This window comes from Octodon degus, unplaced genomic scaffold, assembly GCF_000260255.1.
Source record: "Octodon degus isolate 3935 unplaced genomic scaffold, OctDeg1.0 scaffold00304, whole genome shotgun sequence".
Taxonomy (NCBI): Eukaryota; Metazoa; Chordata; class Mammalia; order Rodentia; family Octodontidae; genus Octodon; species Octodon degus.
This window is the reverse complement of record NW_004524880.1, coordinates 714,520-741,290: the sequence shown is the minus strand read 5'-3', so window position 1 is coordinate 741,290 and position 26,771 is coordinate 714,520. Positions and strand designations below refer to the sequence as shown.

Below are 26,771 nucleotides of genomic sequence, written 5' to 3'. Positions count from 1 at the left end.
GAGGGGACGTTTCTGTCCCTATCCTGGGTGGGATCTGAGCTGTGCCTGGGTCACGTGGTCCCCTCCCTGGCCCACAGGGATGACACTAGTGAAGGAGGGGATGTGGATCCATGTGAGCGCGCAGGCCAGGCACAGTGGTGTCAACTGTGTCATCCTGGCTACTCAGAAGGCTGAGGCAAGCTGGCAACTTAGGAACACTAGAGCCTCCAGGGCTGCAAGAGGCAGGAGTGACTTCGCTACAGCTCTGGAGAGAACCAGGCTTGCCTGAAGCCTTATTTCTTATACACTGCACATGCACACTTTATAAGTAGCCTCTTTACAATGCCTCTTCACTCCAAAAAAAAAAAGTACCATTGCTGGACTGCAAACCGCACCACCAGCACAGGGCCTGGTCAGGCCTATGGCCCTGTGAGGGGGGACCTTTAAGGGGCGTGGCCATGGGCAGGACCAGCCTTTTGGGGGCGTAGTCATGAGTGTGACCACCTCCTGGGGCGTGGCCTTGCCACCCCTCCCTCCCTGCGAGACTGAGCTCAACCCAGAGGGCGGGCAGCGAGAGGCTTTCCCCATTTCCGCTGCAGTAGGCGCCCCCATAAGAACTCTGAGCACCCGGGGCCAGGGCCACGCACTTGCTCTCCTCATCCAGCAGGTAGAAGAGGCCGGTGGGTTTCTTGCTGATGAGATGGATGCAGCCCACGTTGTCCGTGTAGGCGATGTTGTGCCAGGTGATGCCCTCACCCTGGTACTCCTCCTGTGACCCGGGAAGTCAGGATTTCACTGGCGGTGCTGGGCACAGACCTGGCCTGCATGTGTGGTTGTTCACACAACATACGTGGCCTCAGCGTCCTGGGGCAGGTGCCAAGACCTCCCAGGCCCTCCGGTAGACAGCTCAGTATCTGCAGGTCACCTGCATGCATCCTGCCTTATGGTTCCATCCTCAATCACACAGTGTATCTGCAGTGTTTAGCTGCGTGAACAGTTGTGCCATAATGTTTGGAGAAAAAGGAAACAAAACATGCTGAGGACTGTACCCCAGAAGCACTGAGCTGCAGCCTGTTTTTATTTTACTGTGAGACAGACTCACAAAGCTACCTAGTTGGATTTGAGCATGCAATCCTCCTGCCTCAGCCTCCTAGAGTTCCGAGTTGACAGGCATGCATCTCCATGGCCAGCACTGTCACCGGTTCTTGGAGTATTTTTGTTTCAAGGTTGGCTAAAGCTGTACATACAGCACCACAGAGAGCTGACCATAGTGGAAACACAGAAGCAAAAATGCACTACCGGGGTTAGGGGGATAGCTCATAGAGTAAGCACTTGCCTCGCAAGTGCAGGGTCCTGAGTTCAATCCCCAGGTACCGCAAAAAAACCAAACCAAAACAAAAAAAATGCGCTACCGTGCCAACGTGAATGCAACAGTAACTGTATCAAGTCAGGAGAGGAGCACAAGTTCTCAATGTACAGCGTGGCACCTATGTTCTGTTCATGTCCAAGGACACCCAGGGTTGGCACCCGCTCCCTATAGGGGCCAGAGAGCTCCTTAGGAGCTGGACCTGGAAAGGTGCCCAGGGGAAACACAGAGGGGATCAATATACAGCCAGGGCTCACACCACACAAAGCCTATGTGGCGGCACATGCCTGTCATCCCGGTACTTGGGAGGCTGAGGCAGGAGCGTCGCTGCAAGTTCAAGGCCAGACTGGGCTATACAGGAGACTCTGTGGGAAAGGAAAAGGAAAAGAAAAAGAAAAGGAAAGTGCCTGTGACAGTAAAGACAGCCAAGAAGGGCAAGGCAAGTGTGGCTCCAGGGAGCAGAAGGACTGAGTGCTGTGAGGGGACTCGAGACAGTGTGCTTTTGGTGGTACCAGGGATTGAACTCAGGCCCTTGCGCTTGCCAGGGAAGCACTTATTCTATTGAGCCATCTCCCTGGCCCTGAACTCACTATGTAGCCCAGGCTGGCCTTGAACTCACTGTGCAGCCCAGACTGCCCTTCTGGAGATCCTCCTGCTTCAGCCTTTGAGTGCTTGATGCCAGGTGTGCACCACGACACCAGGCTCATTACACCCTGTGGCGTGTGAGTGACCAGCACAATTTCTATTTCCAGCTGGCGTGGTAGTGCACACCTGTCATCTCAGCACTCAAGAGACTGAGGCAAGGGGATCGTCGCGAGTTTGAGACCAGCTTGGGCTACAAGGTGAGCTCAGGGCCAGCCTAAGCTGAATAGTGAGACCCTGCCTCAAACAGAAAAAAAAAAAAATATTGTTTCCAGTAGCCTCCCTCACATTTACTTTTTTTGTGATGCAGAGGTAGATCCAGGGCCCTGCACTTGCGAAGCAAATGTGCATGCAGGCCACACTCCAGCCCTGAAAACCAGAGCTGAGGCCACTTAGCAGTGCTTACGGCCACTCATGCTGTGGCCCTGTGTTGTGGTGCGTGTAGGAGGCTCCTACAGCGACTAGGTCACAGAGGCCACCTGGGAAAGCCCTCAGTGGGACGCAGGCGGAGGTGGGACATCACTGAGGGGCTCTCATCAGAGCTGGAACTTGTGGCTTAGACTGGCCTCCACGCCTGGGCGTGTGGGGGCACCACGGACCTCCCTTGGCTACAGGAAGTGGCCAGCCCAGAGGGCTCTGTCACAGTAACAGAAAGCAAACTAACGTGCTCCATGTCATCATATGCTGCCAGGGTGACAGACCCAGACACTGCTGCAGCCTGCCCTCCTTGCCTCTCTCCTCCCCACCACTCTGACCAGCCACGCTCCAAGAGCCCAGGTGCTGCAGGCTGATGGGAACATCAGCTAAATGTTTACAGAAATCCATGAGATTTTCCCATGCACAGAACCCCCAATGAGAAAGAGAGTGTCTTGGTAACTTGGCTACTTAGTCCTGTCACGGACCACAGTAAGCCTCTTATGTCACCTGCTTCCTTCCCTGGAAAGGCCTGGTCATGTTTGGGATAAATTTAAAAATGACCCAAGGCTCAAAGCAGCCTCACATTTTCCTCACCCTGGGGCTGGGTGGGATTTTTGCCAAGTTTCCCTGTGGCAGAGAATTCCAGGTCAGATTTTGTGTCCTGGGCCTCCAGTGAGATTCTAGGAGAGCTGTCCCAACTTCCCGAGGGCTGGTGGTGACACACACTTGCAGCCAGGCGCCAGAGGGCTTGTCAAGTCTACTTTTGGGTACGTCTCCAGCCCATTCACGTGGCCTTAAATTCTGAGCCAGGGGCTCACTAACTTGCTGAGTGGCTTGGCCAGACTGGGCTCAAATCTGCCATCCTCTTGCCTCAGCCTCCTGGACTGTGGGCATGACTGTGCACCCCACATCCAGCTCCCACGCTTTTCTAGATTTTATCTGGAAACAGAATTGTTTCTAAGGGGCCCAGCCTGGCCTAGAACCTGGGATCCTCCTGCTTTAGCCTCGAGAGCCCTTGTGCCCTGCTCCAAGCAGACCTGTCTGGGAAGGGACCCGTGTCCACACCAGAGTGGCACCAGTCACAAAAGCCAGGTGCAGGTGCCCCTGCACACCCACCAGCAGATGGCTAAGCAAAGTGGGCTCCCATCAGAGGTGACTCAGTCCTAGAGAAAGGACAGTGAGCCAGAGGCTGCAGCCTATTCCAGGGCAACCGATAGGACCTGCTTACATCCAGTCCACAGACAGAGAACAGATGGCTGGGAGACAGCAGGCATACAGTCACAGGCCTGGCACCAGCTGCTGGTGGTGGCAGGGGCCCAGGGGCCACCCTGTGTACCCGCAAGCTTCGCACACACAGGCAGCCACTTGCAGGCTGACACATGTGCTTCTCAGCCGCCGCACACAGCGCCGGCCAGAGGCTGAAGCAGGTATGCGCAGAGGTGGGCACATGGCCCCACAGACCCACCTGCTCCAGCTTGAAGATGTGCTGGTTGAAGTAGTACTGCAGCCGCTCATTGGCGTAGTTGATGCAGAATTGCTCGAAGCTGTTCCGCTCAAAGTCCTCAAAGCCGAAAATGTCAAGGACCCCGATGGACAGGCACTGGGTGACAACAGGGTGGCAGTCACTGTAGGGCTCCTGGGGGAGCTGGCCCTCTCTGCAGGGCTGCATCACAGACATGGACCTGGCCACCTGGGGCCTGGGCTCGCTGAATGCTCTCCCACCACCAGCTTGTGTCCCTCGCTCATGGGGTCTGACATCTCTTCGATTCAGTACTGGGGAACTGACTCTGGGACCTACACACTGAGCTGCACCCCAGCCCTCTTCGTATTTTGAGACAGCCTCACTAATTGGCTCAGGGTGGGCTTAGACTTGCAATCTTCCCGCCTCAGACTCCCCAAGTGCTGAGATGACTGCCATGCACCACCACAACTAGTTGCGACCATCAGTTTTCACTAGGAAGACCTTTTTGGTTTGGTTTTACGTGGTGCCAGGGCTGCAGTCCTGTGTGCATGCTAAGCCACCTGCACTCCTGAGTTGCTCCCCAGCCGGGAGGCCCACTTCATTCTGCACTGAGTGCCTGCAGTCACAGGACCTGTCTGTTCACTGGGTCAGCCCGGAGAGTGACTGAGACCCAGGGCTGCAGGTATGGCCAGGCAGGACTCTCACCGAGACAGCCTCCTCCACATCCTTCTTGTTGAGGAGCGCGTGGTTGATCCGCAGCACAATCCAGTCGAACAGGGCACTGTACAGGGACTTGGCCATGGAGTCACGGGCGGTGACAGCCTGGGGACACAGGGCGCACTCAGGCGGTATGGAGCCACAGCGGCTGTTCTTTTGTTTTTTTAGCAGAACCAGGGATTGAACTCAGGCCCTTGTGCTTCCCAGGGAAGTGTTTGTTCTACTGAGCTATCTCCCCGGCCCCTGCAGTAGCTGTTCTTGTTCCCTTTCTGAGACCAGGTCTTGCTGCGCCTCCCAGGCTGGCCTCAAACTCCCGGCTCAAGCACTTATCCTGCCTCAGCACCCTGAGCAGCTGGGGAATAGGCGCATCCCAACAGGATGGTTTCTTTTTCACTTAAAAACAAAATCTTGCTTTTGTATTTCTTTTCTATAGGGTGGCCACAACTGCACATCTCCCCGCTTTTCCTGGTACCTGGGATAGAAGCCAGGAGTGCTAGCCTGCACAGCTGACCCCAGCCCTCTTTATATTTTTATTCTCAGCAAAGGCCTTACTAAGTTCCTCAGGCTGGGATCCCTTTTGAGATCTTCCTGCCTCAGCCTGCCAAGGAGCTGGGATGGCAGGTGTACCCGCCGCACCCAGCTTCCCACTCTTTCCTTTTTTTTTTTTTTGCGGAACCGGGGATTGAACGCAGGCCCTTACGCTTCCCAGAGAAGCGCTTATTCCACTGAGCCATCTTCCTGGCCCCTCACCCTTTCCTTTGTGGAGACAGCATGGAAGCCAGAATCCTGCTGCAGCAGGCCAGCCCCCCCCCCCATGTATCTTTTCCCTGAAGGCACACACACACACACACACACACACACACACACCCATTACCCCCAGCTACCGCTGTGTTGCCCAGGCTGTCCACAAGGCCCATGTGAAACACCAGCTGTCCGTTGCGCGCTTAAAATGCTGAGTGAAAAATTCCACAAACACACAATTCAGTAGTTTAAGCCAGCTCCATTCCATTAGAGCTGTGAGCCACGCCTGCCCCGCCAGCCTCCTCACCGGGTAAGCAAATGCCCAGCCCACTCAGCCAGTAGCGCTGGCCATCAAGTCACAGCCTAGGCAGGACAGCATCACCTCCAAGGGAAAAGGTGCCAGAACGCGAAAATCCCTTCTGGAGCCCGCACCTGCAGTTTCCATGTAGCACAGCTTTTTCTTTTGGTGTAGGGTCTCACTATGCAGCTTGGACTTGTAGTGATCCTCCTGTTTTCAGCCTCCCTAGCACTGGGATTACAGGCATGCACCACCACGCCCAGACCCGGTTGCCCAGCCCAGGGGTGGGGGTGGGTGGGGCGATGTCATACGTGGTGCCAAGGATTGAGCCCCAGACCCTACACTTGCCTAAGCAGGCACTTAGTCCACTGGCTAGCTCACCGACCCTACCCCACACCCTTTTAATTGTCCTCTTAATTCTTGGGGCCAACATTTCCTGTGGCTAATTTATATGCTAATTCATACACTGAGTTCTACCACAGGTATGTCCACAAGTGGTCAAAATATATGGCGGATGTCTAAATTTGAAAAATGTAGCACAGGGGCCAGGCAGATGGCTCAGTGGAATAAGTGCTTGCCCGGCCAGCACAAGGGCCTGAGTTCAGTCCCTGGTTCTTTTTTTTTTTTTAGGTGGAACCAGGGATTGAACTCAGGCCCTTGCGCTTGCCAGGCAAGTGCTTATTCCACTGAGTCATCTCCCCGGCCCCCCCAATCCCCGGTTCTGCAAAAAAAAAAGTAGTACAGTGGCTGAGGAGATAGTTCAGCAGTGCAAGCACCAGCCTGGCAAGAGCAAGGCCCCAGGCTTGATCCAAGTACTGCATGCCGTGCTGGTCCCCGAAACCAGGCATGGTGGCACATGCCTATAATCCCAGCATCAAGGAGGCTGAGACAAAAGGATTACTATGAGTCTGAGTCTAAGCTGTGTAGTGAGACCCTGTATCAAATAAATAAATAAAAGACTAAAACGTTTTTAAAATGCAGCCAGTAAAATGCTGCTTGGGGGCTGGTGAGATGGCTCAGTGGTCTAAAGCATCTACATAGAACAAGCTTAGCAAAGCACAGGGACCACGGTTCAATCCCCCAGCATCACATGCCAGCCAGCCCCGCCCCCTGGTGGGCTGAGCTGGCCACACACACAAATAAGTAAATAAATAAATAAAATTTAAAAAAAAAAATGTTGCTTGGAGTGCCCCACTCATCCCCACGGCTTGGGTTCTCAGGGTCTACATGAGGCTGAGCCTCAGACACAGTGACCAGTGCTGCTGAGTGCCACCCAAAAGACGTGACTCTGCGCCCTGGGCTACCACCGCCACCCAATCTGGCACCAGCAAGTCAGGTTCTCCCTCAGGGTCACGGCAACCAGGGAGAGAGACGTTCCAGTCCCTTTGGGGCCTGAAGCGGGTGGCGCAGTGCAGCTGAGGACCCTCAGGAGAGAAGACTTCAGGGCCGCGCAGGAAGCAGCCAAGATGTTGGGGGGTATTCGAAGGGTCCCATTCACTACAATAAATTTAAAGTAGTGTTCAATCCCCAGTACCACAAAAAATAAAGAAAGTAGTAAAATGTAGCACTCCGCGCACCACAGAACACTGTACAGTGTCTGTCCCTGCGGTGACTCCAAGCTCCCACCAGGTACCCTGAGCAAAGCCAGTTTGGGCCGGTGGCACTTACCTCGCCGAGGCTGTAGGGCAGGATGAGCTTGTCATTAGCGGTCACCGTTTTTCTTTTGGTCAGGACCTCCACCAAGATCTCACGCTTCACCTGTGGAAAGTCAACATCAAGGTCAAGGAGAATGGACCAAAATAAAGGGAGAATGGGCCAAAAAAAGGTCAAGGAGAATAGGCCAAAAAAAATGGGCCAGTCAGGAGGCAGCCCAGCTTCTAGGCTGCCAAGTGCATGTGCCTGTACCTGTGGGGCCCGGTCCCTGCACGCCTGGCCCACAGTGTATGTGCCACGCCGCCAGTTCCCAGCCTGTGCGTGGGGTCCGGGCCTGGGCTGGGGCTTCACTGAAACCCTGCGCAGAGCCTGCCCTAAGCTGACCTTGCTGTCAGCAGCAGGAACAGGGTGTGTGGTGGGTGCCCTAGCCGTCCCCAGGGCACCCACAAAACACAGGGTCTCAATAGGAGCTGCAGGCCGAGCACTCCTCCTTTAAACAAGGCTGCAGGCCAAGTGAGCAGTGCACACCCACAATCCCAGCCACAGACAGGCTGCAGTAGGAGGGTCTCAAGTTCAAAGCAGCTCTGGAGTCTTAGGAAGACACAGCCACAAAACAAAACAGGGCTGGGGACCCAGCTCAGGGGCAGGCCCTGGGCCCAATCTCCAGGACTCAGAAAACAGAAAGGCACAACGCGGGCAGCTTCTAACCCACAGGGGTCGGCCCTGGATCAGGCTGGCTGCTCTGCCGTGGGGAAGCCCCCTGAAGGCACAGGACGCCCGGGCTGCACCCCAAGCTCCACCCACAGGCCGAGACCATCAGGTGACACACAGCTGCGTCCAGCTGACGCTCCGAGTGCTAAGTGCACAGCTGCTACAGGGAGCAGCAGGGGAGTGGGGTCCTCAGAGAACGGCCTGGCCCACCGCACCATACTGCTGCTCTGTATCCAGGCTGGCCACTAAGTCCTGGGCCCAAGGAATGCTCCTGCCTCAGCCTCCTAAGTGCTGGGATGACAGGTATGCACTACCACGCCTAGCTTCTTTGCAACCCTGTTTGACAAGAGCATTTGTGCCATGAGAGGTGGCACGCGCTGGGGAATGGATCAGAGACGCCAAGCAGAGGGAGAATGCAGCAGCCCCAGGAGGGTGCGGAGGAGCCTGTCATCCCTGCTGTGGCGGGGTGGGGGCAGTGTGCATGCGTGCTCGTATGTGTGTGTGTGTGTGTGTGTGTGTGTGTGTGAATGCACGTGCCCGCAAGCACAGTACCTTCAGCAGCCGTGACAGCGTGTCTAGCACCTCGGCCGGCCCAACCTCCAGGCCCTCATCGCGACCCGTAGGCCTCTTCCTGTAGGTGACGTTGCCCAGGTACAGGATGGCTGAGAGCACCGAGAAGATCCTGTGGGCACAAGTGTGCTGAGGACAGCGCAGGGCCCGCCTCCCTGCTTCCATGCGGGCTTTCACCTCCCGCTTCTCCCCACTGGGGGCCAAGGCACACCCAGCGCTCAGCTGCCCCCTGCACCCCGGCCCTAGGCTCCATATGAAGTGTGCAGACTGAACCCCCAGGCCTTGCCAGTGTTAAGCAGGGGGCAGGGCACAGGTGCATTTTGCTAGCACTAAAATAGTAGTAGTAGTAGTATTGTTGGTACTGTGAATTGAACTCTAGACTTTCGCCAGGCAGGTGCTGTACCACTGAGCTAAATCCCTGGCCCTTCTGCAACAGGGCCTTGCCATGCAGGAATCTGCTGCAAGCCTCCCTCCCGAGTGCTGGGACAGACAGGCGTGCACCACTGTGCCTGGCTTAAAACTGAGTTTTATTTTTTTTAATTTTTTAATTTTTTTTTTTTTGGCAGAACCAGGGATTGAACTCTGGTCCCTGCACTTGCCAGGCAAGAGCTTATTCTACTGAGCTATTTCCCCGGCCCCCAAAACTGAGTTTTAAAAGGAGGAATAACATGCATACACATTGTATTTGTGGATCAAAGCACCACACTGCACCCCCTAATTGTGCAGTGGCAACATGTCTGAAAACTCAGAGGCTGGCAAGGTGGCACAGGCCTGTCAGCTCAGCCCTCCAGGAGGCTGAGGCAGAACTGCAAGTTCAACAACATAGTGACACCCTCTCAAAATAAGAAAGGCATAATTCCCAAGCTCAGAGCCCAGAAAACTGGCACAGGCGTGGAGGTCCACAGGACTGAAGAGTCTCTACTGCCGCAGCAGCCCCACGCCAGGCAGCACCTCTGGGCCCTGCTATCCAGGCGGCAGGCAGTACCCACAGAGCCTCCCACCAGGCCTCAGCCTCCACCATTTGGGGACGATGGGGGTGGCCTGGGCAATAGCCTGAGTAGCACCCCAGGCACCCCAGGCAGGGAGCACCCGGATATACCCCAAACCCCAAGCCACCACACAAGGGCATGTGGGTGTGTGGTCCCAGGCTAGCAGTGCTCAGCATCACTTCCAGGGCTGTTAAGAGACAAAACACAGTGTGGAGTGCGTGGCCTGCTCTAGCAACCCGCTGGCTCTGTATGGGTTACCAGAGCCTCGAGTTTTGTTTCTTTCGTAACAGTAGGGGCTCATCCCAGCCCTTTTTCATTTTTAGTGAGGGCCTCACTAAGCTGCCTGCAGAGATGCGGCAGAGGTGCCCCTGCCTCTGCCTTCTGCAGAGGTTGCAGAGGGTTGCAGGTGTGTGTCACTCTGCCAGCTCACTGCAGTCCTCAGACGCGTGCACACTGGAGCGCCTGGGGCTGTTCTTCTGCAGCGGCCTGGCCAGCACCCCACACTTCCCTGGGCTTCAGGCCCTGGCCACTCACTGCCTCTTGGTGGTGGGGAGGAAGCCCACCATCTCCATGGCCTGCTTCAGCCGTGCGAAGTCGTGCTTCAGGTCTTCCCCATCCTCGATCTTCAAGTTATGCTGGAAAATACATGCTTTGGCTCCCTCACAGCCACTAGAGCCGAGCGGAGATAGGCTGTGGGGCAGGGGCCACCCGCAGCAGGGAACAGAGGTGGCCTGGTGGCTAGGCTGGGCCTGCTTACCTGGTTGAGGTAGAAGTAATCTTCCGGCTGCTTGAGCTGGAATTCTTGGCGCTCTTCCTCACTGACCCCGAGGAGCAAATAGTAAAACACGTGGTAGTTTCTGCAGGCAAGGTGGGAAGGGCGTCACAGCTAAGGAGGGGAGGAAGCCCTAGAAGGACTCCAAACTGCAGCGCATGTCATCTGGGCCTCGACTGCACCGACACAGCCCTGCTCAGTGACCTGGGCTGGCCCCTGCCTCCCAGTGAGCAGATGCAGGCATGGGCCAGCACCCCTGGCTGATCAGGGGAGTCTCAGTGAGCACACTTTGGGCAGACATGGGAAAGTGGCCGTGGGGAAAACGTCACAGAGCTGGAGGCCAAGGGAGCCAGCTGGGGGTGAGACTGGCCAAGTGACCCCACCCGAGGTCTCTGTGCTGCTGGGAAACCCTGGAGGCACGTACCGCTCATCCTTCTCCTGAGATACCAGGCGAGACTTTTCAAGCAGGTATTTTTCCACGACAGCTCTATCAAGGAGGAATAAAATATTTCAGTTTTTATTTTTATTTTTTGGCGGAACTGGGGCTTGAACTCAGGCCCTTGTGCTTGCCAGGCAAGCGCTTATTCTACTGAGCCATCTCCCCAGCCCTGTGTCACTATTTCTTGTGGTCAGGAGCCAGGGCTTTGAGGCACATACTCAGCCTGAACCCTGAAAGCTCTGCCCTTGACAACTAGCTCTGCTGCTGCTTTTGTAGCAGGACCTCATTTTGTCATCCAGGCTGGCCTCAAATTTATGGTCTCCTGCCTCAGCCTCTCACACGCTAGGACTGAGGGTGGCATTGCCATGCCCGGCCACGTGGTACCAAGGCGCACAGGCTGCTGTTAGCGCACATCCGTGGCATGACACAGGTGCCCAAATTCTGCCATGCCCCACCATTAGGTGGATGACAGGTGCCCAGGGCCATCCCCCGGGCGGTGGCAACAGGCCATGGCTCCCACTGGCTCCCGAGCTTTCTCTGGTCACACAGAACACCAAGTGTGCGCTCAAGGCCACAGTCTCGGTGCTGCCAGTCCTGGGTGCTGGAGCTGGGAGCTAGGTGCTCGCTCACCCTGGCCCAGTGGTACCCACCACAAGTCCAGTGCTGGCGCCAGGACGAGAAATTCACTGTCACACGCAAAAACCTGCCCTTTCTGACCCACCCCCAGCAGCGGCTCCTGACTCCCACACCGCCCTGGCCGCCCCCTCCTGCGTGGCCAAGTGACAGTCACGGTCCAGGGGGGGCCGCACCATGCTCACCCCTACAAGTGGCATTCGGGTTCTGAAGTTTCTAGTGATTCTCAAGCGCTCTGCCGAGGACACTGGCTGTGATAAGCCATGTGTCATTGCTCTTGGGAGCTTTCCAGGGCAGGCTGGACAGGGCTCCGGAGTCATGCTTGGGGAGCCACCTCTATGCTGTGTGGGGTGACAGGCCAGTCCCCATGGTGCACGGCGCTGTCACTGGAGAGAGACAGTCCAGTCTTTCTATCACTTTCAATTCCAGGGCCAAAACACAGCAGTCTCACAACCCCAGCAGGGTCACAAGTTCAAGCCCAGCCAGGATGACCTAGTGACAGGTGATCCAATCTCCAAACAACAACAAAAAAAAGGACTAGCGTAAGGGCTGGCGTGATAGCTCAGCAGGCTAAAGTGCCAGCCCCACCCTGGGGCATGCTGAGACAGCAACTGAGACTGGGCGTGGTAGCACAGGCCTGTAATACTAGCACTTGGGAGGCTGAAAACAGGAGCATCATAATGAGTCCTATCTATGTAGTGAGACCCTGTAGACCCTATACCAAATACATTAAAAAAAAAAAAAAAACTCAGCAGACTAAGTGCCTACTGAGACAAGAGCAGGGCCTGGGGTTCAATCCCCAGCGCCGCTGGCCCCGCCCCCAGGTGTGCTGAGTGCCCCTGAGAATGGGTGTGGTGGCACACACCTGTGATCCCAGAGAACAGGAGAAACACTGAATCCAGGCTGCGTAGTGAGACCCTATACCAAATACATGCATACATAAAGGGCTGGGGTGCAGCTCAGTGTGCAAGCGCACAGGCCCTGAAGTCTCCGGAGGCCCTGTGTAAAGGCACAGGAAGCTGGTGCTTCAGAGCAGGGGACAGAGGCAGGCTGGCTGGCCCTGTGCCTCAGCCCTGGTGGGGACCAGCAGGAGAAATGTCACCTGGCCCACAGCCATGGCTAAAGCACAAGCAGCGGGGCCGGCCTTCCAGACAGCCACGGCTGCAACGGACAGGACGCCCTGACCTCCAGCAAGCCAGGATGCAAACATGGGGTCACCAGAGTCCCAGGACCTTGGGGACATCACAGTGGGTTCTCCTCTGCGCCCTGGTCAAGCTGGCGGGAATGGAAGCGGCTGGGTCACCACTTGGCAGCCTTTGGCATAGGTAATGGGGTAGCCCCTACTATAGTAGACGTGGGCTGGGGCCCGCCACACCATGATGTGTGACCCTCCAGCAGTCTAGGAAGTGGCCAAGCGGGCTGCGTGCATGAGCAACATGCCGGTGGCTGTGACCAAGAGCTGCCAGGCACCACGGCAGAGAGAAGGCACAAGCCCAGCGTGGTGGTCACGCTCCTGTGACCCTGGCTACCCGGAGGCTGGGGCAGGAGAGTGCACAGCATGTCTGAGGCCAGCCCAGGCAAGCCAGTGAGACCTAGCTTTGTACCTAAAGGAGGGAAAGGTAGGCAGGAGGAAGTCTGCCCCACATGCCCGAGGCTTTCAACCTGCAGCACTGGGATGAACCTGGCCTCACTCATGCTGGGCAGGCACCTGCCCTTGAGGATACCCCAGGCCTTCTCACTTTATACTTTGAGACAGGTCTAACTAAGCTGTCTAGGCCACCTTGACTTTGAGGTCCTCCTACCTCAGCCTCCTAAGGGTACAGTTTGGATCCTGAAAGTCCCCACAGGGCCATGTAGTAAGGGCTTGTCCCTGGCTCCTGGCAGCCCAGCGAGGTGGGGGCTGAGGGGAGGCTCTTGGGTACCTAGGGAGCCTCAGAGTGCACTGGGACCTCCCTTCCTCTTCCTGTTCCTCCCTGGCCATGAGTAAGCAAGCACCTTAGCTCCCTGCAGCTTGTTTTGGTGCTGACCTGGACCTCAGACAGGAGGCTGAGGCAGAAAGATCACTCTGAGTTTAAGGCCAGCCTGGGCTACACTGGGAGATCAAAGATCTTGTTGCCAAACAAACCAACAAAGTCTTCCAGGCTCCTTCACAGTGCTAAGCTTTGTTTTGCTTTCAGCACTGGGTGCGGAGGCCAGGGCCTCCTGCAGCCTGGTCCGCACTCTCCACTGGACCCCGATGGCTCTGGGGGAGCTGTTGGGGTCTGCGGAGGCCTGCAGGGAGGAAAGGCTGGAGTTGAGGGTACCGGCAGCTCCTGTGGGTGTTGAGCAGGGGCTGGCTGCTCCTACAGCAGCACCCAGGGGGCCTCTCCTGTACCTCCCCACACCTGGAAAACCTGAGGTAAGAAGAGGTGCCCAGGGTGAGGAATCCAGGGTTAAGCCCTGTGGGGGTCATGCTGGTCCAGCAGGAGTGGCCCTGAGGCAGCTCTTGGTGTACTGCAGCCCTGTGTGTAGCCCCAGGCAGAGCACGTGTGGCCAGCAAGGGGAGGACTCGGGTGCTGGGCCTCACTCACCCGCGCACGATGCCACTCTCCAGGTAGTTGACTTGGATGAACTTGCCAAAGCGGCTGGAGTTGTTGTTGTGGGCCGTCTTGGCATTCCCGAAGGCCTGTGGGGACGGGGCAGCGTCAGCAGGGTGGATGGGCTGTGGGCAGCTGGGCTTGAGGGCAGAGCCAGGACTGCAGGGCACTGTGCTACCTAGACATCCAGCCACCCGGATACCCGCCCACCCTGACACTCAGCTACCTGCCCACCCCAATGCCCACCCACTTGGACACCCACCTCCCTAACACCCAGCCACCTGGATACCTGCCCAACCTGACACCCCTGACACCCAGCCACCTGGATACCTGCCCAACCTGACGCCTGCCCACTTGGACATCTACCTCCCCAACACCCAGCCACCTGAACACCTGCCCACTCAGACTCACCTACCCCAACACCCAGCCACCTGGACACCCGCTCACTTGGGACACCCACCTACCCCGATGCCCAGCTACCTGGACACCCGCCCACTTGGACACTCACCTCCCTAACACCCAGCCACCTGGACACCCACCTACCCCGATGCCCTGCTACTTGGACACCCGCCCACTTGGACACCCACCTCCCCCGACACCCAGCCACCTAGACACCTGCCCACTTGGACACCTACCTACCCCGATGCCCAGCCACCTGGACACTTACCCACTTGGACACACACCTACCCCGACACCCAGTCACCTGGACACCCGCCCACTTGGAAACCCACCTACCCCGACACCCAGCCACCTGCCCACCCTGACACCTGCCCTCTTGGACACCCACCTCCCCCGACACCCAGCCACCTGAACACCCACCCACTCAGACTCACCTACACCAACACCCAGCCACCTAGACATCCACTCACTGCAACACCCAGCCACCCAGACACCTAGACACCTGCCTACAACACCTGCCCACCCAGACACCCAGATAACCTGACACCAGCCACCTGGACACCCATCTACCCCAGCCAAGGCCCCATACCAAACCACCCTGGACACTACCCACCCCCAACATCAACCCACCAATGAACAAACATTAACCCACCAATGGATGACACCAATTCACAGGCTGCCAGGACAGGTGGCACCATGCAGATTCCACACAGAATGACAAGCACTGTGTGGAATCCCCTTCAGCAATCCGTGCAAGGTGGTGAGCTGCGTCACCAGGTCTGTGTACAGGCACAGCTCCCCAACGCACCACAGTGTATACCCCAAATAGTGCCCAGTCTGGAGGCCTGGGAGGTAAGCAAGTTCTGCCCCCATACTTCAGGTGGGGCTGATCAATCTACCCACCAAAGGATGCCCCACTGTCAGTATTCTGCATCTTGGCAGTGCCCATGTCCGTGTCTGTGTCCCTCTGTGTCCATGGACACCACCCAGCAAAACCCTCAGGTGCTAAAAACTCCCAGATGCATGCACAAAAATGGTGCTGAACTCGGGGCACTGCTGCAGTCACCCTGTCACCACATGGGGCTAAAGTTCATCCATTTGGGCCAGGATGTAGCTCAATAGCAGGGCACCTGCCTGGCAAGCACAAGGTCCTGTGTTTGATTCCAAGTACAAACAAAACCAAAAACAACTCACTAATTTAAAGTGCACAGTTTGGTACATCTGGCACATTCCCAGTGCCACCCAATTACCACCTTTATTCAGTCTATATTTTCAGCCCTAAATGGAGAGTGTGTCCCCAGACGCCTGCCCCGTGCTCGGCAACCTCCACACCACGTCCTGTCCCTGTGGAGGTCCACCACTTGGCACCATGGCTTTAAGGTCTGTTTGCATGTAGCACGTGTTAGAGCCTTGTTCCTTTCCGGCTGAGCCACACTGCATGCCCAGAACAACTGCATCTGGCGCCTGCTGACGGGCACTGGTTGTGTGTGCCTCTGGTCACTGCATGGTGCTGCTGGGGGCGAAGCCACTGGGTTCTTTTTTCCCCCCCATCTTTTTTTTTTTTTTTTGCTCCGAATGCCTTCAGGGCAGGTTTGGCTGGCTGGAGTTGTGGGGATCGAACTACAGCAACCTGAGGCTGACAGCTTTGTCAAAGCAGCCACTTAAAGAACTGAGCTAAGGGGCAGGCCCCCTCCCCCATCTTTTTAAGACAGGGTCTTACTATGCCATTCAGGCTCACCTCGAACTCACTTTGCAGTCCAGGCTGGTCTCAAACTTGTAACGATCCTCCTGCCTCAGCCTCTTGATTATTGGGATTACAGGTGTGCGCCACCATGTACAGCGAATATCTCCCTTTTTTTTTAAATTTTGTGTTTGGTACCAAGAATCTTAGGAACTTCAGACCTCACACTTGCCAGGCAGGAGCCTGTGCCACTGAGCTATATCCCCAGTCCTGCTATGCGGGTTCTGTTTGGGCAGATTTTCATCTTTCTGGACTACCAAAAACCGAAAGGCAGGGTCATTATTGTGACTGCATGCTGGACGGTTGCAGGGCGCGCATGCACTCTCGCCAGCGCTGCTGTGGGCTTCCCAATCCCCACTGCCCCCAGTCCTTTCCTGCTCCGCTCTACACTGTTTAGTTTCTGGGCTGGAGGCTCCAACATGACCCAGGCTGGCCCCCCGCTCCTGGAGCGAGCCATCTTCATGCCCAGCCGTCTAGGCTGCTGGGACAGGTGGCACCATGCAGATTCCACACAGAATGACAAGCACTGTGTGGAATCCCCTTCAGCAATCCGTACAAGGTGGTGAGCCGTGTCGCTGGGTCTGTGTGCAGGCACAGCTCCCCAACGCACCACACTGTGTACCCCAAATAGTGCCTAGTCTGGAGGCCTGGGAAGTAAGCAAGTTCTGCCCCCACACTTCAGGTGGAGCTGATCAACCTTCACTGGGAGTTGAGGCTCTGGGGAAGTTAGGTCCTAAAGGAGATTTATTTTTATTTTTAAAGTGTTGCCGCTGGGATGAGCCCCAGGGCGCGCATGCTGAGCTACAGCCCCAGCCAAGTCTAAGCTGGGAAGCCTGGAGCTGGGTGGTGGCACACGCCTGTAATCGCAGCACTCTGGAGACTGAGGTAGAAGGATCACTGTAGGTCTGAGCCCAGCCTGTGCTACACAGTGAGTTCAAGGCCTGAACTACACAGTGGGAACCTGTCTCAAGAAAACAATAGAAAAGAAACAGGGCCAGGGATGTAGCTTAGCTGCGTAAGTGCCTGCCTGGCAAGTGCCAGGTCTGGAGTTGGGACCCCAGTACCAATAATAAGGCAGAGGGAAAGGTGAGCTCATGTGAGGCTCTGCACAGTGCCACGCTGCCTGTTGAGCCTCAGCCCAGCCCAGGCCCTGCAGAACCAAGTGCTGGCTGGGCTCAGGGTGGCTGCTTACAGCCCAGGGTAGATTCTGCAGCAGGCGGGAGGCAGGACAGCAAGCTGTCTTCCAGGCAGTCTCCAGTTCCGGAGCTGCCTCCCAGTTGCCCTGAGGACCCTAGAGGTCTGAGCCCTGGGCAGAGCCACACCCAACACCCCCAGGCAGGCAGATGGCCAGGATGTCTGGCCCCAGGGGGGTCCCCACAGGGGGCATCTGTAGCCTGGGTAGACCTCTGCCTGGGGACAGGCATGGAAGGGGCCTCAAAACACCCTCAAAACACCCCCACGTGATGAGTGGTCTCCTGGGTCTGCCTGGTCTCCTCACCCACCAAAAGCAGGGACAGCCGGGCCAGCATCTGCGCATGTGTCCTGGGCTCCTGCCCCTCCTGGGTCCCCCTGGCCAGGGGCCGAGACTCCCAGCCGCGGAGCTGCTCGGTGACCTCATGTGTCTGGTATGCGCTGTACACACTGGGCTCTCACAGCCGCTAAAAATATCGAGCTGGCCTTCGCCTTCACTGGTGACAGGATGGTGACAGGACTGCGGGAAACACGGCCAGGCAGTGCCATTGTGCGCATGGCTGGGGAATCACGAAGCGAGAGGAACACACTCCACTGGCCGGGAGAGAAGAAAAGTGACCCGGGTGGTGCTGCAGTAGGAGTCTCTGGCCTGCAGACCCAGAGGCCACAAGAGCAGGCCACTGTCCTGGGCCAGAGAGCTCAGCCCTGCGGCTGTGAACAGGGAACTCGCTGCTCTCCAGGAATCTTTCCCCTTGGCCAGCGTGAAGGAGGACGCTGAGATCCAGTGTACTTCAGGAAACAGTGAGACCTCACACCCAGCTCGAGGGCATGCACTGCCATTCCAGCTGCCCAGAAAGTTGAGGCAGGAGCATAGTAATTCCAAGGCCAGCCTGGACAACTCAATGACACCCTGTCTCAAAATAAAATAAAAATGGGGCTACCAGGTGGGGTGGCACACTCCCTGTCACCCTAGCACTCCGGGAGGCTGAGGCCAGAGGACTACATGTTTGAACTGAGCCTGGACAACTCAGAGAATAAGCAAGAGCCTGGCTCAAAATGAAGTAAAAGGGCCGACAGTGCAGCTCAGGGTGAAGGTCCTGGCTTTACTCCCAGTGCCACAAAACTGACACTGTGCTTGCATGACAAAACTGGTTCAACACCGAGCTCCATAAAAAGACAAAAAAAAAAAAAAAAAAAATCGATGTTCATCACCCCCCTTGTGGGTCCATCCAAAGGCAACGTCGGGTACTGCAGGGGTCGCCAACAGCTCGTGTTCCCACAGCACCACAGGCAACAGCAAGAGAGGGAAGGGGCCTGCCCAAGACAATGGGCATGCACAGCAGAATAGTGTGCAGTCGGTAAAAAGGATGGGGTCCTATCCTCCTGCAATGTAGATGGCACTGGGAGGACACGGGGCCAAGTGCAGCAAACCAGACGCCACACGATCTCACTGAGGGGGAAGTGGAGACATAAAGAGCTGCATATAAGCGGAGAGAACAGTGACCTCCAAGAGCGGGTGGCTGGGGTGAGAGATGCTGAGCAAAGGGCAGATGAGGGAGGGGCTCAGGTGACCATGGCAAGACGCACGCATGCCGGAGCCCCCAGAGGACCTGCAGTGCATGAAGGCACGGCTCTCCGTCTTCTGTGTCCTCCAGGCCACAGGCAGGAGCCAGGGCTTGGGAGCCAGGGTGGGGCGCACACCGCAAGGGAGACCTCTGAGGGGCAAACGACTCTGGCCACCCACAGGTCAAGAGGCGCCAGACAGGCATGGGAGACTGGGCTCGGTCGAGGACATCTAGGAGTCCAGAACCCGCAGCAGGTCAACAGCCAAGGTGCACACGACCCTGTGCTCGTGAGTCTCCAAGGGCCAGCCCTGGGGAAGGTCAAGTAGAATTGACCTAACCGCACCCTCGCTGGAGAGGGTCCTGACCCATGCCTGGCAGGCGGCGTCCAGGAGTGGGTGGGGAAGGCCCTTACTAACCTGACTGACCAGGGGCCTCCGCCTAATTTGGACTTACGAGGAAGTTAGCGATACTGTGACTCCGGGGGTTACTTCAACGTTAGTAAAAAACGATGAAGCAAAACCCCACTCAATCCTACTAGGCGTGGTGGCACACACCTGTGACCCTGGCCCTAGGAGGCTGAGGCAGGAAGTATCAAGCTGTAACATGTTATCTTTCCTTCCAATCTGTCTGTCTGTCTGTCTGTCTGTCTGTCTGTCTGTCTGTCTCCAAAGTTATAGGGGAGTGAACCCAGGGAGCTATACTCCCAGCCTTTTGTACTTTAAAAAAGCATTTATTTCACGTAAGGAAGAACTCTATCTGCTGTTCGTTTGTGTATGTGTGCGCATGTCTGTGGTGCTGGGCTTGAGCCCAGGGCCTTGTGTATGCAAGGCAAGAACTCTACTACTGGCCACAGTGCAGTCTCAGCCAAAATTTTTATTTTCAAATGTGCTAAGTTGCCCAGGTTGGCCTTGAACTTGAGATCTTCCTGCCTCAGCTTCCAAAGTAGATAGGCTACTAGGGGTAGGCCACACTGTCCTCGACTCCCACTGCACTTACAACATATGGATTCTGACAGTAGGTTTGCTACTGACTTGTAGAAAAGTCTTATAGTTTCTAAAATAAAAATGGATCCCAGAGCTTATTTCCTTCATGCAAAAACTGTTCAACAGACATTTAGGAGAAACTGTCCACCTGGTAGTTTCCATATAAAACTCCGGCCATACCTGAGTGTGGTGGCGTATACCTGTAATCCCAGCTCAGCGCTCAGGGGCTGAGACAGGGGAACAGCAGTAGCCTGGGCTGCATAGCGAGACCCTACCTCAAAAAAAAATTCTAGCCAGGTTTGGTGGTGCTGGGAGGCCGCTGCGGAGGCTGAAGCAGGAGGACCTATCACAAGTTTGAGACCAACCCAGGGAATTCAGAAAGACCTTCACTCAAAATAAAAATTTTTTTTTTAATTTATTTGTGTGTGTGTGTGTGTGTGTGTGTGTGTGTGTGTGTGTGGCCAGTTCAGCCCACCAGGGGGCGGGGCTGGCTGGCATGTGGTGCTAGGGGATTGATTGAACCGCAGTCCCTATGCTTTGCTAAGCTTGTTCTAAGTAGGTGCTTTAGACCACTGAGCCATCTCACCAGCCCCTCAAAATAAAATTCTAAAAAGAGCTGGGGATGTGTGAGACACATCGGGCTCCAGGTTCTACCCCTAATGCCTCACATTCACTTTTAATCAAGTTTATTACAGCAGCAGCACTGAACTACCTAGTGAGTATTGAAACTTCTAAAGCCTGGCTATGGTTCCAGCCACGCTGCCACGGATATTGCGCCAAAGCTGTCGGGTCCACCCACCCCAGCTCCCAATGCAGCGCCGCTGGCCAACGTGGGCTCGCACTCAGCCGCTTTTCCGAAGCATGCAATGCTAGAAGCCCAGCCTGAGTTCCTGCTTCCATGTCCACACCTGTGGGAGGGCCTGGGGCCTGCAGGCTGTCCCTTAGGGTCTGGACCACATCGCACAAATGACAGTGGTTTGTTGGACTCTAAAGGCCAGATGGCACTCCACTGCAGCATCCTGCTGTTCACGCACACCCCCACCCCCACAGATCTCCTTATCCGCTCGTTGTCTGCCTACTGCCCACCTGCCTGTTCCATTTGCTTCATCCCTTCACTGCCAGGCAGGGCTGGGGGACCAGCAGGGCCTCGTCCTCCCTCCTCGGCTGTCCCGGCAGGTAGAGGACCCTATGCAGCCATGCGGCCCGGGCTACGCAGCCACGTCTGCAGCGGTGCTCCCAGCCCTTCTCACCAGGGTTTTCCTGTGAACTGGGAAGGGTGGCCTTTAACCCTTCCGCCACCCAGCCTGGCTCTGCAGCTCATGCGTGCAGCACCAGGGCCCTGGGTCTGTCAAGAGGCTCTTGGCAAGGCTCAGGCCCAGGAACCCTTTGGGGCAGGGATGTGTGCACAGGCATCCTGTGCTCTGGGGGCCTGCGACATCTCCCTGCCTATTCCTATGAAGGTTTCTCCGCACAGGGCACACCTGTCTTCATGTCTGTGGCTGTGTCACCCCAAACCCCTCAGTGGGCACAGAGGTCTCCAGGACCTTAGGGATGGGTCCCAAGACTCCTGGTACCAAGGCCACAGGTGCTCCGCCCTTTAGAAGAGTGGCCAGCATCTGCACAGGACAGGAAACAGACACAGCCCTCAGAGTCACTGTCTCCTCAGGGGTGGCAGGGATGGTCCCAGGGCCCCAGGTCTCAGGGCCTGGGAGACTGAGTCACACGGGAAGCAGCTCAAGGGCACCTCCACAGTGACACCGAGAGGGCCAGCAGGGAGGCCTGCTGTGCCTGGCCTTGGCTGCTGTGCTGTGGAAAGTCACAGGTCAGCCTTTGGCACCAGCCTTTGTGATCCATGGACTCCTGGCTATGCTTTAGTGTGAATAGCAAGGAGGTACTATGGACAGATGGGCAGGTGGGACCCTTCATCATATGCAGCCTGGAATAGCAAAACCCCAGTTCACTTGGGGTGTTATGCCATGCGCACACTGGTAATGACAGCTACTGGGGAGGCTGAGGCAGGAAGACTGCAACTTCAACCCCAAGATGGACAACTTGGAGACTCTGTCTCAAACTAACAGCAAAAGGGGCTGGGTATGGCTGTGGCAGGCAGTGGTATTCAGGCCCAGGCTCTCACTTTCTTCAGCTGTCTAATCTCCATCAGATTTCACTGGGTGCCTAAAATACACCTGGCAATTTTGCTCTTCTTTGGACATGGCATTCCCAAAAATACTGCTTCCACTTTGGACTAAAACAGCCTTGGACTGGACAGCGTACTGAGCCAGGCCATGGCTGCCGCCCTCCCTCCCGTCCCATCCCTGTCCCAGTGAGCCCTCTCTGCAGCCTCAGACTTGGCGGCCTGACTCCCTGCTCAAAGGCAGTGCCACCAGGTGACTTAGGAACCCCCACAAGGCGCATGCTGCAAGCACAGATGCCCCACACTGCAGGAAGGCTGGGGACAAGGACCACGCCTTTCTGCAGGGCTGAGCCAGAGGCCAGACTTCACCCACCGCAGAAGGTGCTCACGCACACGCACGCACCCCTGTCCTCTGGCAGGTTGAGCCTGTGATGCAGAGGGTCTAGGATGCCAAGGTCAGCACCTGCCCCGTGCGGTCGGCCTATTGGGAAACGCCTCCCGCAGGGTGCTAAAACTGTGGGCACTGGGGACAGCTATCCATGTGGAGGGCCACATGCTGATAAAGGTCTGTGCACATAAACCTGCTGGCCAACTTAGCTGCCAGCTGCAGGTATGTGGAAAAAGCAAGGTGGCATCCAGGTACGCAGGGTGAGAAGGAGCTAGACCTCAGAGCGTGAGGGAAGATCCGCAGTCTTGACTTGCATGGGAGAGCTGCTCCGGGCTCCAGCTCACTTCCTCAATGGAAGGGTGCAAGGAAGGAGAGACGACCACAGCCACCACCTGGCACAGGTGCACAGGCCTCCCAAGGGTACAGGGACACAGGCCACCAAGAGCCAGCACCTAGAGCCAGCACCAGTTATACCAGGACACCAAGCAAGGTGCAGCAGTCACACCTGTTGCCCTAAATGCTCAGGAGGCTGAGGCAGGAGGACTGAAGTCTGAGCCCAGCGTGGGTAGTGTGGCAAGACCCTGACCCCAAAAAACAGGGGTAAGGGCCAGACAGACAGCTCGGTGGTCTAGGCACTTGCCTGGCAAGTGTGAGGACCCACGTTTGATCCCTGGTACTGTATGCCATGCCAGCTCCAGAACCCATGGTGGCGCACACCTGTAATTGCAGCAATGGGAAGCCTGAGACAGAAGGATCACTAGAAATCCAAACTGCACGGCAAGACCCTGTACCAAATAAAAGATTAAAAAAACAGGGCAAGGGTGTGGCTCCGTGGTGAGTGACTGCTGTGCATACGAGAGGCCCTGGGCTCTATCCCCAAAACCTTCAAAAAGAAAAAGTCCAGCTGAACCACAGCCTTGCATGGCAGAGCTTCAGCAGTGGGGGCAGGGTAGAGGGCCATAAACCAAGCACCAAGAGCCAGGTGGGCCGCCCTACAAAGTAGCTTGTGTTCTGTGGCCAGGGTACCCTGCATCTGGGAGGCATGCATGCCAGGGTCCAGGGGCCTGCCTGTGAACCTGCACATGCCACGGCCCTTGGTATGCACTCAGGGCAGTGGGGACGTGCAGAAGAGGTCCTGGAGTCCCGAGGTCCCCAGACCCTGGGTGTGTAGCCCTCCGCTGCACCACCCTACACAGCGTAAAGCTGAAAACTTACGGGCTATTTATTTCGGGAATTTTCCATTTGATATTTTAGAACCATGGTTAACCACAGGCCAGTGAAGCTACAGAAACAAGGACCACAAATTGGGAGAGGCGACAGAACTATCAGCAGGGACCAGTTCCTACCCCCGGCCACTGCAACTTCTGGAGCCGGGACTGGGACTGGGAGGCTGGGAGGCAGCCAGGGAGGCCAGGCTGCAGGGGAACCTTGAATTCTCCTCTGCAGGCAGCTTCACCCAGGATGCCAGGCTTTGCTGGTAGTGGGCAGGCAGTGTACTGGCGCAGCCCATCATCCCAAGGCTCAAGGAGGCTGAAGCATGAGGATTTCAAATCCGAGTCCAGTCTGGGTAACTTGGTCACTTAGTGGGACTCTGTCTCAAAATAAAAAAAAATGAAAAGGCCTGGGGTGCAGCTCACGAAGACCCTGGGTACCATCCACAGTACTGAAACAAGAGAAAAGAAAAGGAGGCAAAACAAAGCAAGGCAAGAAGGTGGGAGAGAAGGAAGAAAAGAAGGCAGGTAGGTAAGCAGGCGGGCAGGCAGCAGCTGCATCAGACATATCCTCCCAGAAATGCACAACGATGAGGCCCCTGTTCTCTGTCCCCAGGGTCGCCTCATAGCTCGATGCTGCCAAAAATAGTCACCAGCAAGTACCTTGGCAGAGCCCCTGTGTGACATGGAAGCCAGCTCTGCAGGAATCTGGCTCTTGACTGGGGCCCTAGCACCCCAGATGCTGGCACCACTGAGGATGGGGTGCGACCAGAATCAAGCCAGGAGGCAGAGATGACGCACTGAGCACAGAATGGGGACCATGATGCAAGGACCCACTGGGGACTGCACACTGGGGTCAGGACAGGAAGTGTACCCTCATCCCCGAGGCCTGAAGATGACCCCGACAAGGCCTGCATCCCCCGCCCACCCTGGGCTCTGCCCTGCTGTCCCTGACCCTGCAGATCTGGGTCCTCCGGCCGCACCTGCACGCACCTATGACCACATAACAGAGCCACTGGCCTGTGATGGCCAGGCCAGGCCAGGCCAGCTCTGGACATGAGGGAGATGGGGCTGGGAGGAGCTCAGGGCCAGGGCGCCCAGTGGCTGGGCCTGCAGTGCCCTCTCAGCCCACCTGGCCAGTGTCCACAGCCTGCCCGGATCAGCCCGCAAAGCCATGGGGCCTTCCTGCTCCTGCTCCCCAGGGCCTGAAGGTGTTCTGGATCTAGACTGCAGCACACCACCGTGACTACACCGTGTGCTCCACACGCCCACCCCATAGGACCACCACAGACCCTGGGCAGCGGGCCTGAGCCATGGGCAGGCTCTGCCTGCCTACTGCTGCTCCCTTCTCCAGCATCTTCTCCCACCCATTTCTCAGCACTGGGGTGGAGCCCTGGGGCTCCCACTGAGTTGCCACAGCTCCTTTCTGCTCTATCTCAAGACAGGGTCTCACTAAGTTGCCCAGGTTGAATTCAAACTTCTGATCTTTCTGTCTCAGTCTCCCAAGTAGCTGGGATTCCAGGTGTGCATCACTGCGCCTGGCTGAGTTGCACTTTAATAAATCTCAAAGCACTTAAAAAACCCAGCCACAGAGGCAGAGACAGGAGCTAGCACCCTGGTTCCAGACCACTGTCACTCTGGCAGAGTGGTGCTACCACATGCCTCAGGTCCCCCACACTGGGGTGGGTGGCCAGTCTGCCCACAACAGCTCAGGGCAAAGCAGAGTCAATGGCCCTGATGTCTAGCCCAGCCTGGCCCAGCCATCACTCAGCCTGTAAACCAGGGAACAGTGTGGTCTGAGGGGCCAAGGTCAAGGTGACCTGCCCATTGGGCGTGGCTGGGAGAGGCGATAGGACCAGGCTGGTGGGCATAGCTCTGGGTTAGGGCCCTCATCACTGTGCAGGGCCTCCTCTCCTGGGAACAGAGTGTGGGGCGCCAGCATCCTCCTTTCATTTCTGCTTTCTGAATGAAAGCAGCCCGTGTGCTGCAGGGCCCCGACCCCAACCCTGACCCCGACCCTGACCCCAACCCCACCAGGCCCAGCCAGCTGCTGGCCTCCAGGGCTGTACTACCATGGCCACCAGGGAGCCCAGGGTCCCAGCTGTACCAAGGGTCCCATGCACAGGAAGCCCCGCCACCCACTACCCACTGATCGACCCAGCACACAGGCCCCACTGTCCCACAGGGTGCGTCAGCTGATCAGCGCAGCTGCCCACAGCGCACCCTTCCTGTTTTCTAGTCAGAATTGCGTGGTAAGGCTGCAACACCAGGGGGAGGTGGCGCCCAGAGATGCCCTGACCTCCACACACCCACTTCTCCTTTCAGGCACTGAGCAAAATCTTGGATGCTGCCCAGGAAGCGCAAGAGGGGCAGTACACAAGGACTGGCCAGCCTGGGGAGCCACTTATAGGGCCTATGAACCCCAGAAGGCTGTATGTCCTCCTGGGCCTTCGCAGATGTAACTATGCTAAGGACCTGACAGTTGCGGTGGGGCCCACCTGTCATCCTAGTCACAGTGAGCACGAACATAGCTGCAAGCTTGAGGCCAGCTTGGGCCTCACAGCCAGACCCTGCCTCAAAAAAAGCAAAATAAACAATGACAGAAAAAGAACAGGATGTCAAAGTGAGGTGCCCCGAGATTCAGGATGAGCTCTGAGTGGACAGAACATATGGACAACATCTAGACCATCTTCAACCCTGACCCTGACTAATGGGGGAAGGTAATTGGAGACCCAGAGAGGGGAGGGCTGTACAGGTGCACACGGTGATGCACCCTCAGGCAGAGGGACACCAAGACCCCTGAACCTTGCCAGCCGGCTGAGGCCTGGCACCGAGCGGCCCACCAGCTTCTGGGAGGAAGAAGGCCTGCCCTCACAGGCCTCGGGGATGCCCCACCATGAGCCCAAACACCCTGACCCTCATGCCTGCATGTCTCCCTTGGGGCCCAGCATCCCCCTCAAATGGTGGAGCTGCTGTGTGGCTGGGGACTGTAAAGCACAGACCATAAGGACCTAGTACCTCAGCAACCCTGCCTGCCTCAGGCTGGCACTGCGGCGTCCTGGAACCCCAGGGTGACAATGGTGGCAGTGCTCATGCAGGGAAGAGCTGGTCCCCAGGGTACGTCAGCAATGTCTGGGACATCCAGGGATGTCACATCCCTGGGTGCAGGGCTTGGGGATCCTGCTGTGGAGGCT

The 26,771-nt window shown here is 56.8% G+C and overlaps 1 protein-coding gene across 6 annotated transcripts in view; it reads right to left on the bottom strand.

The window, feature by feature from the left end:
* Myo9b (myosin IXB) overlaps window positions 1–26,771 on the bottom strand; it is a 61,833-nt gene that overhangs the window by 20,756 nt on the left and 14,306 nt on the right. For all 6 annotated transcript variants that reach the window (XM_023707627.1, XM_023707623.1, XM_023707625.1 and 3 more), the window contains exons 3-11: window positions 13,960–14,054; window positions 10,742–10,804; window positions 10,303–10,402; window positions 10,080–10,180; window positions 8,539–8,668; window positions 7,291–7,380; window positions 4,572–4,688; window positions 3,870–4,004; window positions 627–748 (exon numbers count right to left, since the gene is read on the bottom strand). In XM_023707627.1, the coding sequence (XP_023563395.1) occupies window positions 627–748; window positions 3,870–4,004; window positions 4,572–4,688; window positions 7,291–7,380; window positions 8,539–8,668; window positions 10,080–10,180; window positions 10,303–10,402; window positions 10,742–10,804; window positions 13,960–14,054 (953 nt within the window). The remainder of the gene's footprint in view (window positions 1–626; window positions 749–3,869; window positions 4,005–4,571; window positions 4,689–7,290; window positions 7,381–8,538; window positions 8,669–10,079; window positions 10,181–10,302; window positions 10,403–10,741; window positions 10,805–13,959; window positions 14,055–26,771) is intronic.